General features: G+C 38.7%; 1 protein-coding gene across 1 annotated transcript in view; it reads right to left on the reverse strand.

Moving 5' to 3' along the window:
- col27a1b (collagen, type XXVII, alpha 1b) overlaps positions 1 to 14,184 on the reverse strand; it is a 591,032-nt gene that overhangs the window by 472,748 nt on the left and 104,100 nt on the right. Inside the window, exon 4 of the mRNA XM_059993655.1 lies at positions 12,652 to 12,705. Coding sequence (XP_059849638.1) covers positions 12,652 to 12,705 — 54 coding nt within the window. The remainder of the gene's footprint in view (positions 1 to 12,651; positions 12,706 to 14,184) is intronic.

The raw sequence follows: 14,184 nt of genomic DNA on the forward strand, positions 1-14,184 counted from the left end.
GTCATTTCCCAGCTGTACAATATATTTAGACATAAAAATTCCTACAAATTACAAAATAAATAATGCATAAAGAATAAAATAATGAAGGAACTAATGGGTCTTTCGGAACACAGAGACAAAACATGAGTTTGGAATGCATTCTGGAATGTAATGTTCAAAATCTGAACCTACCCATAACAGGATCCCTCGTGTGCTGAGGCCCAGAAGCATTTACTTTGCCTTTCTTTAATAAAGTAAATCCGAAAGGATTCTACAGTTATATTAAAAGCAAGAGGATAGTGAGGGATAAAATTGGCCCCTTAGAGAATCAGAGTGGTCAGCTATGTGTGGAGCCGAGGGAGATGGGAGAGATTTTGAACGATTTCTTCTCTTCGGTATTCACTAAGGAGAAGGATATTGAATTGTGTAAGGTGTGGGAAACAAGTAAGGAAGTTATGGAACCTATGACAATTAAAGAGGTGGAAGTACTGGCGCTTTTAAGAAATTTAAAAGTGGATAAATCTCCGGGTCCTGACAGGATATTCCCCAGGACCTTGAGGGAAGTTTGTGTAGAGATAGCAGGAGCTCTGATGGAGATCTTTAAGATGTCATTAGAAACGGGGATTGTGCCGGAGGATTGGCGTATTGCTCATGTGGTTCCATTGTTTAAAAAGGGTTCTAGAAGTAAGCCTAGCAATTATAGACCTGTCAGTTTGACATCAGTGGTGGGTAAATTAATGAAAAGTATTCTTAGAGATAGTATTAATAATTATCTGGATAGACAGGATCTGATTAGGAGTAGCCAGCATGGATTTGTGCATGGAAGGTCATGTTTGACAAACCTTATTGAATTTTTTGAACAAGTTACGAGGAATGTTGACGAGGGTAAGACAGTGGATGTAGTCCATATGGACTTCAGCAAAGCCTTTGACAAAGTTCCACATGGACGGTTAGTTAAGAAGGTTCAGTTGTTAGGTATTAATGCTGGAGTAATAAAATGGATTCAACAGTGGCTAGATGGGAGATGCCAGACAATAGTGGTGGATAATTGTTTATCAGGATGGAGGCCGGTGACTAGCGGGGTGCCTCAGGGATCTGTTTTGGGCCCAATGTTGTTTGTAATATACATAAATGATCTGGATGATGGGGTGGTAAATTGGATTAGTAAGTATGCCGATGATACTAAGGTAGGAGGTGTTGTGGACAATGAGGTAGGTTTTCAAAGCTTGCAGGGAGATTTATGCCGGTTAGAAGAATGGGCTGAACGTTGGCAGATGGAGTTTAATGCTGAGAAGTGTGAGGTTCTACCTTTTGGAGGGAATAATCCAAATAGAACATGCAGGGTAAATGGTAGGGCATTGAGGAATGCAGAGGAACAGAGAGATCTAGGAATAACACTGCATAGTTCCCTGAAGGTGGAGTCTCATGTAGAAGAAGAAGGTGGTGAAGAAGGCTTTTGGAATGCTGGCCTTTATAAATCAAAGCATTGAGTACAGAAGTTGGGATGTAATGCTAAAATTGTACAAGGCATTGGTAAGGCCAAATTTAGAATATTGTGTGCAGTTCTGGTCACCAAATTATAGGAAAGATGTCAATAAATTAGAGAGAGTGCAGAGATGATTTACTAGGATGTTACCTGGGTTTCAGCACTTAAGTTACAGAGAAAGGTTGAACAAGTTAGGTCTCTATTCATTGGAGCGTAGAAGGTTGAGGGGGGATTTGATCGAGGTATTTAAAATTTTGAGAGGGATAGATAAAGTTGACGTGAATAGGCTGTTTCCATTGAGAGTAGGGGAGATTCAAACGAGAGGACATGATTTGAGAGTTAGGGGGCAGAAATTTAAGGAAAACACGAGGGGGTATTTCTTTACTCAGAGAGTGATAGCTGTGTGGAATGAGCTTCCTGTAGAAGTAGTAGAGGCCAGTTCAGTTGTGTCATTTAAGGTAAAATTGGATAGGTATATGGACAGGAAAGGAGTGGAGGGTTATGGGCTGAGTGTGGGTAGGTGGGACTAGGTGAGATTAAGAGTTCGGCACGGACTAGGAGGGCCGAGATGGCCTGTTTCCGTGCTGTGATTGTTATATGGTTATATGGTTAAATTTGAGATCTTAATGATGGTTTGGTATTGGAAATCAGATTTCAGCCACTTTGGAGCTGCTTAATTTCCCATATTACAGTATGAATGGAAAATAAGTATCAGTTATTTTACTAGAATGAATGAGAAGCTTTTTTTGCAATTACTTACATTTTCCACTCTGATTCTACAAAACTAAATAAACGACCACAGTTAAACTAGGCAATTTTCCAGCCGACATTCTTGGATCACAGTAGTGCTTCTCATAACAATGCATCTTTATGTAACACATTTCTTGAAAATGAACATCTGAATGAGCTTTGCAAGGGCTGAGTAAAGAACAAGGAGGAAGATATTGGAATTATGGATCAGGAGATGGAAATCACTGTCAACAGTTTACAGTTTAAGGAGTAATAATGGTTTAACTGGTAAAGGGGAGAATTAGCAGCTGATAATAATGATTGTTCTATAAACTCTGATTCAACATCAAATGAAGGAAGAATGTAAGCTATCATCCTGCTGTTTAAGATTTCCCATATAGAATGAATGAAATGATGGACAGATCTCCATGAGATGGAGGTTTGCATGCTCATTCAACAGGATCAATTAATTAAGGAGTTGTAGATGTATTGTCTAAAATGTTTTAATGAGAAAGACAAGAGGTGCAAGATTTTCAAATAGCTATATGCGTAGCACAGAGGTGAAGATCCTGCACAGATGTCTGAGAAATCTATTCTGATGATAATTCCTTCAACAGTAGTAGGAATTAAGAGAGATTTGAAAAGCAGTAAGCAAAAGAGCAAACAGATTCATTGTTACAGCAAACTCTAGTATTTCACTAATGCACTGATAATTGACCATTCATAAATCATCAACGGGATAATCTGCAGATGCTGGAAATCCAAGCAACACACACACAAAATGCTGGAGGTACTCAGCCCGCCAGGCTGGAAACTTCCTGCCGAAGGGTCTCAGCCTGAAAAGTTGACTGTGCTTTTTCCTATGGATGCTGCCTGGCCTGCTGAGTTCCTCCAGAATTTTGTGTGTGTTCATTCATAAATTATGACAGCTTAGCTTCTGATTCACGACTTGCTGATTTCCATGCTGTCATTAATATACTAGGGCTCCAGTTCCCCTGCTCTTTTTCACACACCAGAACCTCAGTTGCCACACTCCCATTCAAATACCAGGGCCTCATTTCACATGCCGTTTCCTGTCCTCCCTTCCCACTTACTAGGGCCTTAGCTCCCATGTACTCTTTCACTCCTCGTGCCAGGTTCCTGAACTCACTATCACTCACCGGGTGCCAAGTTCGCACACTGCCTTCTGACCTACCATGAGCAGGTTCCCATGGTCCCTTCTCTCTCACTTGTCTCCTCATCCATGGCTCACTTTCATTCACTGCAGCCTCAGTTTCCAGACTGCCTTGAAATACACCTGGTTTTATTTCTCAGACCCCCATGAAACTCACCAGAAGCTTGTTTCCACCTGCTTCCATCAACATTACTACATTCACTGGAAAACTTATGATTCTACTCTGAATCATCATTGAACGTGTATTCAAGGTGCAATGGCGTATTAATTTGATAGTCCAGAAAATCTGTCCATCTGACACCACCAAAGTCCTAAACATGTGGATTAACAGTTTTGTTTTACACTGTATATGCAATTGAAAACTCAGTTTAACTTTAAATCTGTTTTACCTGCTGTATTTGGTGTAAACAAATATCGACAGACTAATAAATAGAAAGTGAGAGACAACGTAGGTGACATATGCATATGATGGTTCTCCTGATAAGTTTGCCCTGCAGGAAATCTCAGCCAGCTGAGAAGCTGACAATTAGCAATGACGAACCTGAGATAAGGTATTGTATCTTCCAATAATAAAAGGTATACTATCACAATATCTTTGCAGAATATGTCCAACAGATATCTTATAAGATAGTCGCAGAGAGATATTGAAATTCTTAGAAGTGAGGCCAAATTATTGACATGATTAACAGATAGGTGGAGATCTGAAGTCAGAGGTGAAATAACAGCTAGATGTTCAAGAAAGCATCTGTGGAAAAAGAAATGGTTAATGCTTGAGGTCCGGGACCCTTTGTTAGACTGAAGTAGATCGTCTTACTATTAAGACAGCTATGCATCTGAGGTTATCTTAAAGCCAGACAAGTCACCAAACATCAAGATAAGAATAATCTGATTCACTTTTAGACAATTGCCAGGAAGAGGGATTGGCTAGGTGTCTAGGTAACAAAGTCTACAGTGAGTGTACAGTACAGTCTACAGTACAAAGATGCCATGTCTAATCTTCCCATCATTTTCTCAAAGAAAATTTCTGGCCTTCCAGTAACGGATGTTGGACAAGTAATCCATTGGCTTAAGGACACTGGTGATCAAGCAGAGCTGGGAGTGATCAGAATAAATGGGAAATATACTAGATGAGCTCAGATACAAGACAAGGCGAAAAAGGTAAAATATATCAACATGCAAAATAAAATAGCATTTAATAATCAGGTAAAATGTAGCACAGTAAAAGACCTAGGTGAGCATGAAGGCACAGATAAGAGCAGGTATTGCTTTTTTTATATAAATCCTTAGTTCAGTGTAGGCAGGATGGTTAGGGGTCTGGATGCACTCAGGACCACCTGGGAGGCTGAAAACCTCAGATGAGACTTTTACTGAGTTGGTCACACCCAGAATGCAGGCTTCCGAACACCAGGAGAAGGGAGTAAGCAGTGAGTGTAGGGTACCCCTCTGGCCATTCCCTTCAGCAACAAGCACAACCCTTTGGACCTTGGTGGGGATGGGGAAGTGACCTACCAGGACAGAGCAGCAGCCAGACCAGTGGCACTTCGGCTGGCTCAGAAACTAAGCAGGGAAGCATAAGGTCAGGCACAGTGATACAGATAGGAGACTCAATATTTCGGGGACAGACAGGAGATTCTGTGACCACAACAGAGAATCCACAGTGTTGTGTTGCCTCCCAGGTGCTAGGGTCCAGGATGACACAGAGTGGCTGCAGAACATTCATAAGGGGGAGGGGGAGCAGCCAGAGGTCACGACACCAATGACATCGGAAGAAGGGGGAAATGGAGAATATGGGGTGTTAGGGAAGAGGCCGAAGAGCAGAATCTCCAAAGTAGTAATTCTCTTGTCACATGCTAGTCAGGGCAGGAATAGGATGATAACACAAATGAATGAGTGGCAAGGGAATTGGTGCTGTGGGCAGGGTTTCGTGTTTTGGGTTCTTCAATCATTGGAACCTCTTCTGGGATGTTGGTGAACTGTACAAGAGGATCAGGTTGAACCTAAACTGGAGGGATATATTGGTCGAAAGGTTTGCTAGAGGTACTCAAAAGCATTTAAACAAATTTGACGGGAGTGGGGGGATGCAGAGGAAGGTAGATGTCAAGGCCGGTGAAAATGGGTAGAAGCAAAGTAAAAGATAGTATGGATAGCTTGACGAGTGTGTATTTAAATGCTAGGTGTGTTATGGGTAAAGGAGATCAACTTAGAGCATGAATCAGTATATGGAGTTATGATGTTGTGATAATTACATAGACTTGGTTGAAAATGGTTCAGAGATGGGTACTTAATGTGCATGGTTTTGATGTTTTAGATAGAGAGGGAGGGTAAAAAGCAGGGGGAGGTGAGCCAGGGACAATATCACAGAGAGAACCTACTGGAGGGCTTGTCCACAGAATCAATATGGAAGGGTGCAATCACTCTGTGTGGACCCTCCCCACAATAGCCACAGGGACATTGAGGAACAGACATGCAGGCAGATTAAGGAAAGGTGTAAAATCAATAGGGTTGTTGTCATGGGGGACTTCAACTTCCCCAATATAAACTGGGACCATCTTAGTGCAAGAGGTTTAGATGGGTCAGAAACTGTTACATGCATCCAGAAGGGTTTCTTAAATCCATCCAGAGGTGGGGCTGTAAATAGAGAGAGTACAGAGAAGATTTACTAGAATGTTACCTGGGTTTCAGCACCTAAGTTACAGGGAAAGGTTGAACAAGTTAGGTCTTTATTCTTTGGAGCGTAGAAGGTTGAGGGGGGTACTTGATAGAGGAATTTAAAATTATAAGGGGGATAGATAAAGTTGACGTGGATAGGCTTTTTCCATTGACAGTAGGGGAAATTCAAACAAAACGACATGAGTTGAGAGTTAGGGGTAACACGAGAGGGAATTTCTTGTAATTTATTTTTTAATTGAAGTTCATCAAACATTTCCATAAGATGTATTTCAGACATTGTACATATACATCATATAATCATATATATCACAAATCTCCACAAAGTATCTATCTGAGTATTTATCAAAGTATTTACACTTATAGAAAAGAATGGAAAGAAAAAACAAGCAAAAGGAAAGAACTATGTACAAATAGGGAGTGATCTTTTTTTTACAACAGATTCGTTGATTTGTGAGAATAAAATCAGGCCTATGAGGAATTATGTAGTTAAACCATTTTTCCCAGTATGAATCAAATTGTTCCAGCTTATGATTAACAGATGCTGTTATCTTCTCCATTTTGTAAATGTCCATTGTAATTTCCATCCATGTATTTAAAGTTGGGCTCTCCTGTGATAACCATTTCCTAGTAAGAGTCTTTTTACCAGCCACCAACAGTATATTCATTAAATATTTATCTCTTTTCAACCATTCTTGAGGTATACAAACCCCATTTCCAGAAAAGTTGGTATATTTTCCAAAATGCAATAAAAAAATCTGTGATATGTTAATTCACATGAACCTTTATTTAACTGACAAAAGTACAAAGGAAAGATTTTCAATAGTTTTACTAAACAATTTAATTGTATTTTGTAAATATACACAAATTTAGAATTTGATGGCTGCAACACACTCAACAAAAGTTGGGACAGAGACATGTTTACCATTGTGTTACATCACCTTTCCTTTTAATAACACTTTTTAATCATTTTGGAACTGAGGATACTAATTGTAGATTTGCAATTGGAAGTTTTTTCCATTCTTGCTTGATATAAAACTTCAGCTGCTTAACAGTCCGTGGTCTCAGTTGTCTGATTCTCCTCTTCATGATGCGCCATACATTTTCAATAGGAGATAGATCTGGACTGGCAACAGGCCAGTCAAGCACACGCACTCTTTGTCTACAAAGTCACACTGTTGTAGCCCATGCAGAATGTGGTCTGGCATTGTCCTGCTGAAATAAGCATGGATGTCCCGGGAAGAGACGTCACCTTGATGGCAACATATGTCTCTCTAAAATCCTAATATACGCCTCAGAGTCAATGGTACCTTCACATACATGCAACTCACCCATGCCATGGGCACTGATGCACCCCCATGCCATCACAGATGCTGGCTTTTGCACCTTTCGCTGATAACAATCAGGATGGTCGTTTTCATCTTTGGCACGGAGAACTTGACGCCTGTTTTTTCCGAAAACTAGCTGAAATGTGGACTCATCTGACCACAGCACACAGTTCCACAGTCTTTCGGTCCATCTGAGATGAGCTTGGGCCCAGAGAACTCGCCGGCGTTTCTGCATAGAGTTGATGTATGGCTTTCTCCTTGCGTAATACAGTTTCAAGTTGCATTTCTGGATGCAGCGACGGACTGTGTTAAATGACAATGGTTTTCTGAAGTACTCCCAAGCCCAGGTGGCTATAATTGTCACAGTAGCATGACGGTTTCTTAGGCAGTGCCGCCTGAGGGCTCGAAGATCACGCGCATTCAACAGTGGTTTCCGACCTTGCCCTTTACGCACTGAGATGTCTCTGAATTCTCTGAATCTTTTCACAATATTATGTACTGTAGATGTTAAAACTCCTAAATTCTCTGCAATCTTGCGTTGAGAAATGTTCCTTTTGAACTGACTGACAATTCTCTCACGAATTTTGGCACAAAGGGGTGGGCCACGATCCATCCTTGCTTGCACAGACTGAGCCTTTGATGGACACTACTTTTATACCCAGTCGTGATACCTCACCTGCTACCAATTAGCTTGCTTAATGTGGAGTCTTCCAAACCGGTGTTACTTGAATATTCTGTGCACTTTTCAATTTTATTTTAACTCTGTCCCAACTTTTGTTGAGTGTGTGGCAGCCATCAAATTCTAAATTTGTGTATATTTACAAACTACAATTTAGTTGGTCAGTAAAACTATTGAAAATCTTTTCTTTGTACTTTTGTCAGTTAAATAAAGGTTCATGTGAATTAACATATCACAGATTTTTGTTTTTATTGCATTTTGGAAAATATCCCAACTTTTCTGGAAATGGGGTTTGTATATTCAAAATATATGGTCTTACTCTCCAAGGGTATTTCACATTTAAATATGTCTTGTAGGGCATTGTGTATCCCCCTCCAATAGTTTTTGATAACAGGGCAGTCCCAAAAAATATGATAATAATTCGTATCTTGATTTCTGCAATTTCTCCAGCAAACAGGGAGGTTACTATCATAATGGGATTTCTGAGAGGGTGTAATAAAATATCTTATCAAGTTTTTCCATCCAAACTCCCTCCATTTCTGTGAATTGGTGCACTTGCATTGATATCTCCATATTGTTGTCTATTCTTCCTCAGATATAATTATCCCTCATTCCTTCTCCCATTTTGTTTTAATGTATGAAGTTGAATGTGTTTTAAGACTTGACAACCCCTTATACATGCTTGAAATGATTCTACTACCATTATCTGAATTATATGCTTTTCTAAAGAGCTCTATCAAACATGTATTCACCTTGGTTACATTTTTAGGAGTCTTATTAACATATTGTCGCATCTGTAAATAACGATAAAAATCTTGTTTTTCTAATAGGTGCTTTTCTTTAAGCATTTCAAAACTGAACAGTGTTCCTTCTTTCATTATGTTGCAAGCAAATGTTATTCCTTTAGCTGTCCAGTCCTTAAATCTAGCATCCAATTTATTTGGTGTAAAATCAGAGTCGTATGCACACCATTTAAGAATTACAATATCTCCCTCTAGATTATATTCTTTTATAGTGGTTTTCCATATTTTAAGAGTCAATTTCACCCATGGGTTATCAATAGTATTTATGTACTTTTGCAGGTTGTTATCAGCCAAAGTTGCTTGTATGGGGATGGGAAGTACCCGCTCCGCAATGTTTTTCCATTAAGCGTCATATGATGGTTTGCACCAACAGATCACAGCTCTCAACTGTGCTGCAAAATAATAATCTCTAAGAGAAGGCAAGCCCCAGCCCCCCTTTTCCTTTGCTAATTGCAATGTTTTGAGATGAACTCTCGTCCTTTTACTCTGCCAAATATACCTTGATAGCATCTTGTTCCATTCATTGAATTGATTTTGATTAATCTCTATTGGTAGGGTCTGAAAGAGATATAACAGTCTGGGCAGTCTATTCATTTTAATAGACTCAATCCTTGAACTGAGACTGAAAAACAGAATCAGGCTCCATCTTGCTACATCTTCCTTAATTTTTTTATATAGAGGCTGATAATTACATTCTGATAATTATGCCAAATCTTTATGATGCCCAAATATTTGAAAGACTCTGTGTGCCATGTCCAGGGGTATTGACTTTCAATTTCTCTTGGTGGGCTATAATAATATGCAAGTAATTGGGTTTTATCTATGTTGATCTTGTATCCTGATAATTGACCATATTGTTCAAAGGATTGCATCAAATTAGGTAAAGAGTATGTTGGTTGCCCTAGATAGATCAAAATGTCATCTGCATAACAAGCCAATTTATGCTCTGTCCCTTTAATAGTAATTCCCCTGATATCTTCATTTTGTCTGATGTATTGAGCTAATGGTTCCAGATATAGCGCGAAGAGTACTGGTGACCATGCACAACCCTGTCTCATGCCCCTTTCTAGTGTAAGACCATTTGATAAATATCCATTGATTTTAATCCTAGCAGTAGGATTGTCATATAATGTCTGTATAGTTTTAATAATTGTGTCTTGGAAACCAAATCTATGTAAAACTCTATAAAGAAAATTCCAATTAACCGAATCAAATGCTTTTTCAGTGTCCACACTTATCACTATTGCTTCGATTTTATTTTTTTGTATATGATCCATAATGTGAAGTGTCTTTCATATATTGTCTTGAGTCTGGTGTTGTCGTATAAAACCTGTCTGATCATTACGTATCAGTATGGGTAGAAACTCCTCTAACCGTTTGGCCATGATGGAGGTAAATAACCTATAATCTATATTAAGAACGGATATTGGTCTAAATGACCCGAATTCCATTTTATACTTGCCTTCTTTCTGTATAGCTGAGATTATCGCTTCCTTCCAACTGGGTGGCATTTGTGCCTTTTTTAGAGCCCAGTTCAGTGTGGGGAGTAAAACAGGAATTAACTCATTTTTAAATTCTTTGTACCACTCTGCCATATACCCATCTGATCGTGGTGACTTGCTTAATTTAAGCCTACTAATTGCAGCTTTTAATTCAACTTCAGTTATGTCAGCAGTCATCGTTCTATTTTGTTCTTCGCTTGAAGTGGGTAACTCTAGAGAATTCAAGAAGGTGTCAATTTGAGTTATGCTTCCCCCTGGAACTTCGGAATATAGCGTTTTGTAAAACACTTCAAAAGCTTCTTGAATTTCACTTAGCTTATTTTTTATCATTTTCATTCTTGGGTTCCTAATTCTATGAATTGTATTTTCTGCTACCTTTTTTGCCAGTTTCCACGACAGTATTTTCATAGATTTCGATCCACTTTCATAATGTCTCTGTTTCAGAAACATTAGGTTTTTCCTGATTTCTTGCAGAGCCAAATTATATATTTCATTCCTAATTCTTTTAATTTCCCCTAATGTATCCTGTGCCAAATTCAATTTGTGTTTTTCTCTAGCTCCTTCAGTCTATTTTGTAATTCCTCTAATGTTTTATTCCTTATTTTTTTCTTATATGAAGATATCGCTATAATTTTCCCTCTGAAGACCGCCTTCAGAGCATCCCATAAAATGGGAGGTGAAACCTCTCCATTATCATTAAATTCTAAGTAGAGGCCAATTTCGTTTTTAATTTGTTCCTTAAAGTACGGATCATTGAGTAGACTTGAATTTAGTTTCCAAATAGTATTCTTTGGTTGTAGGTCAAAATCAACAGATAAATACATAGGTGCATGGTCACTTACATCTATTGTCCCAATTCCACAGGTGTTTATTTTGTCGTTGTCTTTCCCAAATGTTTTGAAATAGTCTATTCTTGTATATACAGAATGTGGAGCAGAATAATGAGTGTAATCCCTTCTGTCAGGGAAAAGGTCACTCCATATATCAATTAAACCAACATCCTCAAAAAGTGTATTAACTTTCTTATGTAAAGATTTTGTTTCATAGGTTTCACTATTGGAAGTTTGGTTGTAATTGTGAAATTAAATCTCCCCCACATATCAGGAGACCTTCTGTTTCCGTTACCATAATATCAATAATTTTCTGAAAGAAACCACTATCACTTCCCGGGGATGCGTATATATTCAATAGAGTAACTGAATTGCCATCTATATTCCTCCTTACCAGAACATATCTGCCTTCTTTATTTCCTATTTCAAATATTTTTTCAAAATTTAGCTTACTTGAGATAAGAATAACAACTCCTCTCCTATGTCCTGATTTATATGAGGAGAAAAACCGATTAGTGAAGCCCATTCTCTTTAGTTTTTTAGGTTCATTATCACTTAAATGAGTTTCCTGTAAATATACTACATCGGCTTGTTCTTTTTTCATTTTGGATAAAATTCTCTTACGTTTGATTGGATTTAATAGCCCATTTTCATTAAAAGAAATGAATTATGGTAAGTTTGCAGATGGCATGAAGATTGGTGGCGTTGTGGATAGCATAGAAGACTGGCAAAGAATACAGCGGGATATAGATCAGTTGTAAATATGGGCGGAGAAATGGCAGATGGAACGTAACCTGGCCAAACATGAAGTATTGCGCCTTAGTAGGACAAACACAAAGAGACAGTATATCACCAAGGGCAAGACCCTTAACAGTGTTGATAAGCAGAGGAATCTTAGGGTCCAAGTTCATAGCACCTCGAAAGAGGTTACATGGGTTGAAAGGGTGGCTAAGAAGGCACATGGCTTTCTTGTCTTTAATAGTTGAAGTACTAAGTTGAAAAGTCAGGAAGATATGTTGTAGCTTTATAAAACTCTAGCTAGGTCCCACCTGTAGTATTACATACAATTCTGGTCAACCCATTATAGTAAGGTGTTGAGGCTTTGGAAAGAGGTGCAGAAGAGGTTTATCAGGATACTGCCTGGATTAGATTGCATGTGCTGTAAGGAGAGGTTGGACAAACTTGGGTTGTTTTCTCTGGAGCAGTGGAAACTAAAGGGAGATTTGATTGAGGTTTATAAGATTATGAGAGGTATAGATAGAGCAGACAGACAGTAATTTTTTTCCAGGGTTAAAAGTCTAAAATTGGAGGGCCTGTTCCTGTGTTGTACTGTTCTATGTTCTATAGATTTATTTAATAGTATTATGATGCTTATATTAAATGGTCACAATCACTGTTTTGTAAAGTGGTTTATACTTAATAATATTAATTATATTAGTTTGGTGCAAAGGTTGAGAGTAACAGAAGTACTTACCCGAGGTCCTCTTTTCCCAGGTTGACCAGGTAGCCCTGGAGGGCCACGAGGACCCTGCAGAGAAATAATTAACATGTATTAATATATTATACAGTCATTCCTCAATTAGTAGAGCATTTATTAACCAATTCCTCTTGACGTGACAGAGTTCATGGGTTAGTTGCCAGAATACTTTTGGTTTCCACAGAGAATTAAGTTTTTAGAAAACTGTCTCAAACTTGACAAAATATCACATTGTAATGAGAGTAGTAATTGTGAAAACAAAACACTGTGTGAAACAAGTAGCTTGGTAGGTGCAATGGTTAAGCAATTTTCACTATTTAAAAAGAACATTATAACTAAGGTGCCTAAAATTTAAAAATAGTATCTTTAAGGAAATGTGGAAATAATTTATGCAATCCGGTTAGAATATTTGTTCAAAATGACAAGAGGAATACTACCAAAGTCATACAATATAAGCAGAGAAATGAATGAGTTTGCTCCTGATACATTCTGAATGCCATTGCATTGGAGTTGGACATTTAGAATAGTCTCAAAATGTTCATACAGCTCCATCTCAAAAATATAGTCAATCAAGAAAGTTAGGAGAAATAGAAGCAGGAAGATATCAGAGAGATTTCCCCCCCCCCCCCCCCACCGATGATTCTTTGTCATTCAACTGTTTTCAATTTTATAAGGCTCACTGAAATTAATTTCTAATCTTCTACAGAATTGCCAGCGTTTCCACACAGAACCATACTCTGTAAAAGTTCAGGACTCCACAAAGTTCGCAGCTGACTACCAGGAATTTCCTAATTGTGTTTTGACAACCAACTTGTATAAACACTATTAGGCATTGTAAACTTCTGAATATTTTCCAGTGTTTACATTAAGAAATTTCCCCATTATTCCTGCAGCAGGACATCCTGCGGAGAGCAGGCTGCAAGGGGAGGAGGTCAAGTAGAAAGTGAGTTAATTTTTTTTACTTAATCAAATTGATTTAAATACATTTGGTTGCTTTTACATGTTTGCTAATGAGTAATTGTTTAACCTTTCAAAGCACTTTTCAATAAATATTGGTATGCTTATTTACTATTAGCTTTTGACCAGTCATTTCTTTGTAGCTGGGAAGCCAAAAGATCAAGGCTTACCAGGTTGTCAAATCTATCCTGAGGCAGAGCTACAGAAGAGCCAGGCATTCTGATGGGCTTTGCAGTGCAGTTTGGAGCAAACTTACCTGAAGCAGCTCACAGGTTAGGCGGGCAGGTGGCTGACAAGTACCTGCAGTGTACCACTTCCCAGAAGATTCAAACCCATGTCTTGTTTCCCTAAATTCCAGTAAGTGTGGTACTCCATAATCCTACAAAGGGTAGTGGATTCAGCCAATACATCATCGGCAAAGCCCTCCTAACCATCTTCATGAAATACTGTCATGGGAAAGCAGAATCTATCATCAAAGATCCTCAGTACCCAAGCCACACTCTTTACTCGCTGCTGCCATCAGAAAGAAGGTACAGGCACCTCAGGACTCGCACCACCAGGTTCAGGAGCATT

This window comes from Hypanus sabinus, chromosome 18, assembly GCF_030144855.1.
Source record: "Hypanus sabinus isolate sHypSab1 chromosome 18, sHypSab1.hap1, whole genome shotgun sequence".
NCBI classification, from domain to species: domain Eukaryota; kingdom Metazoa; phylum Chordata; class Chondrichthyes; order Myliobatiformes; family Dasyatidae; genus Hypanus; species Hypanus sabinus.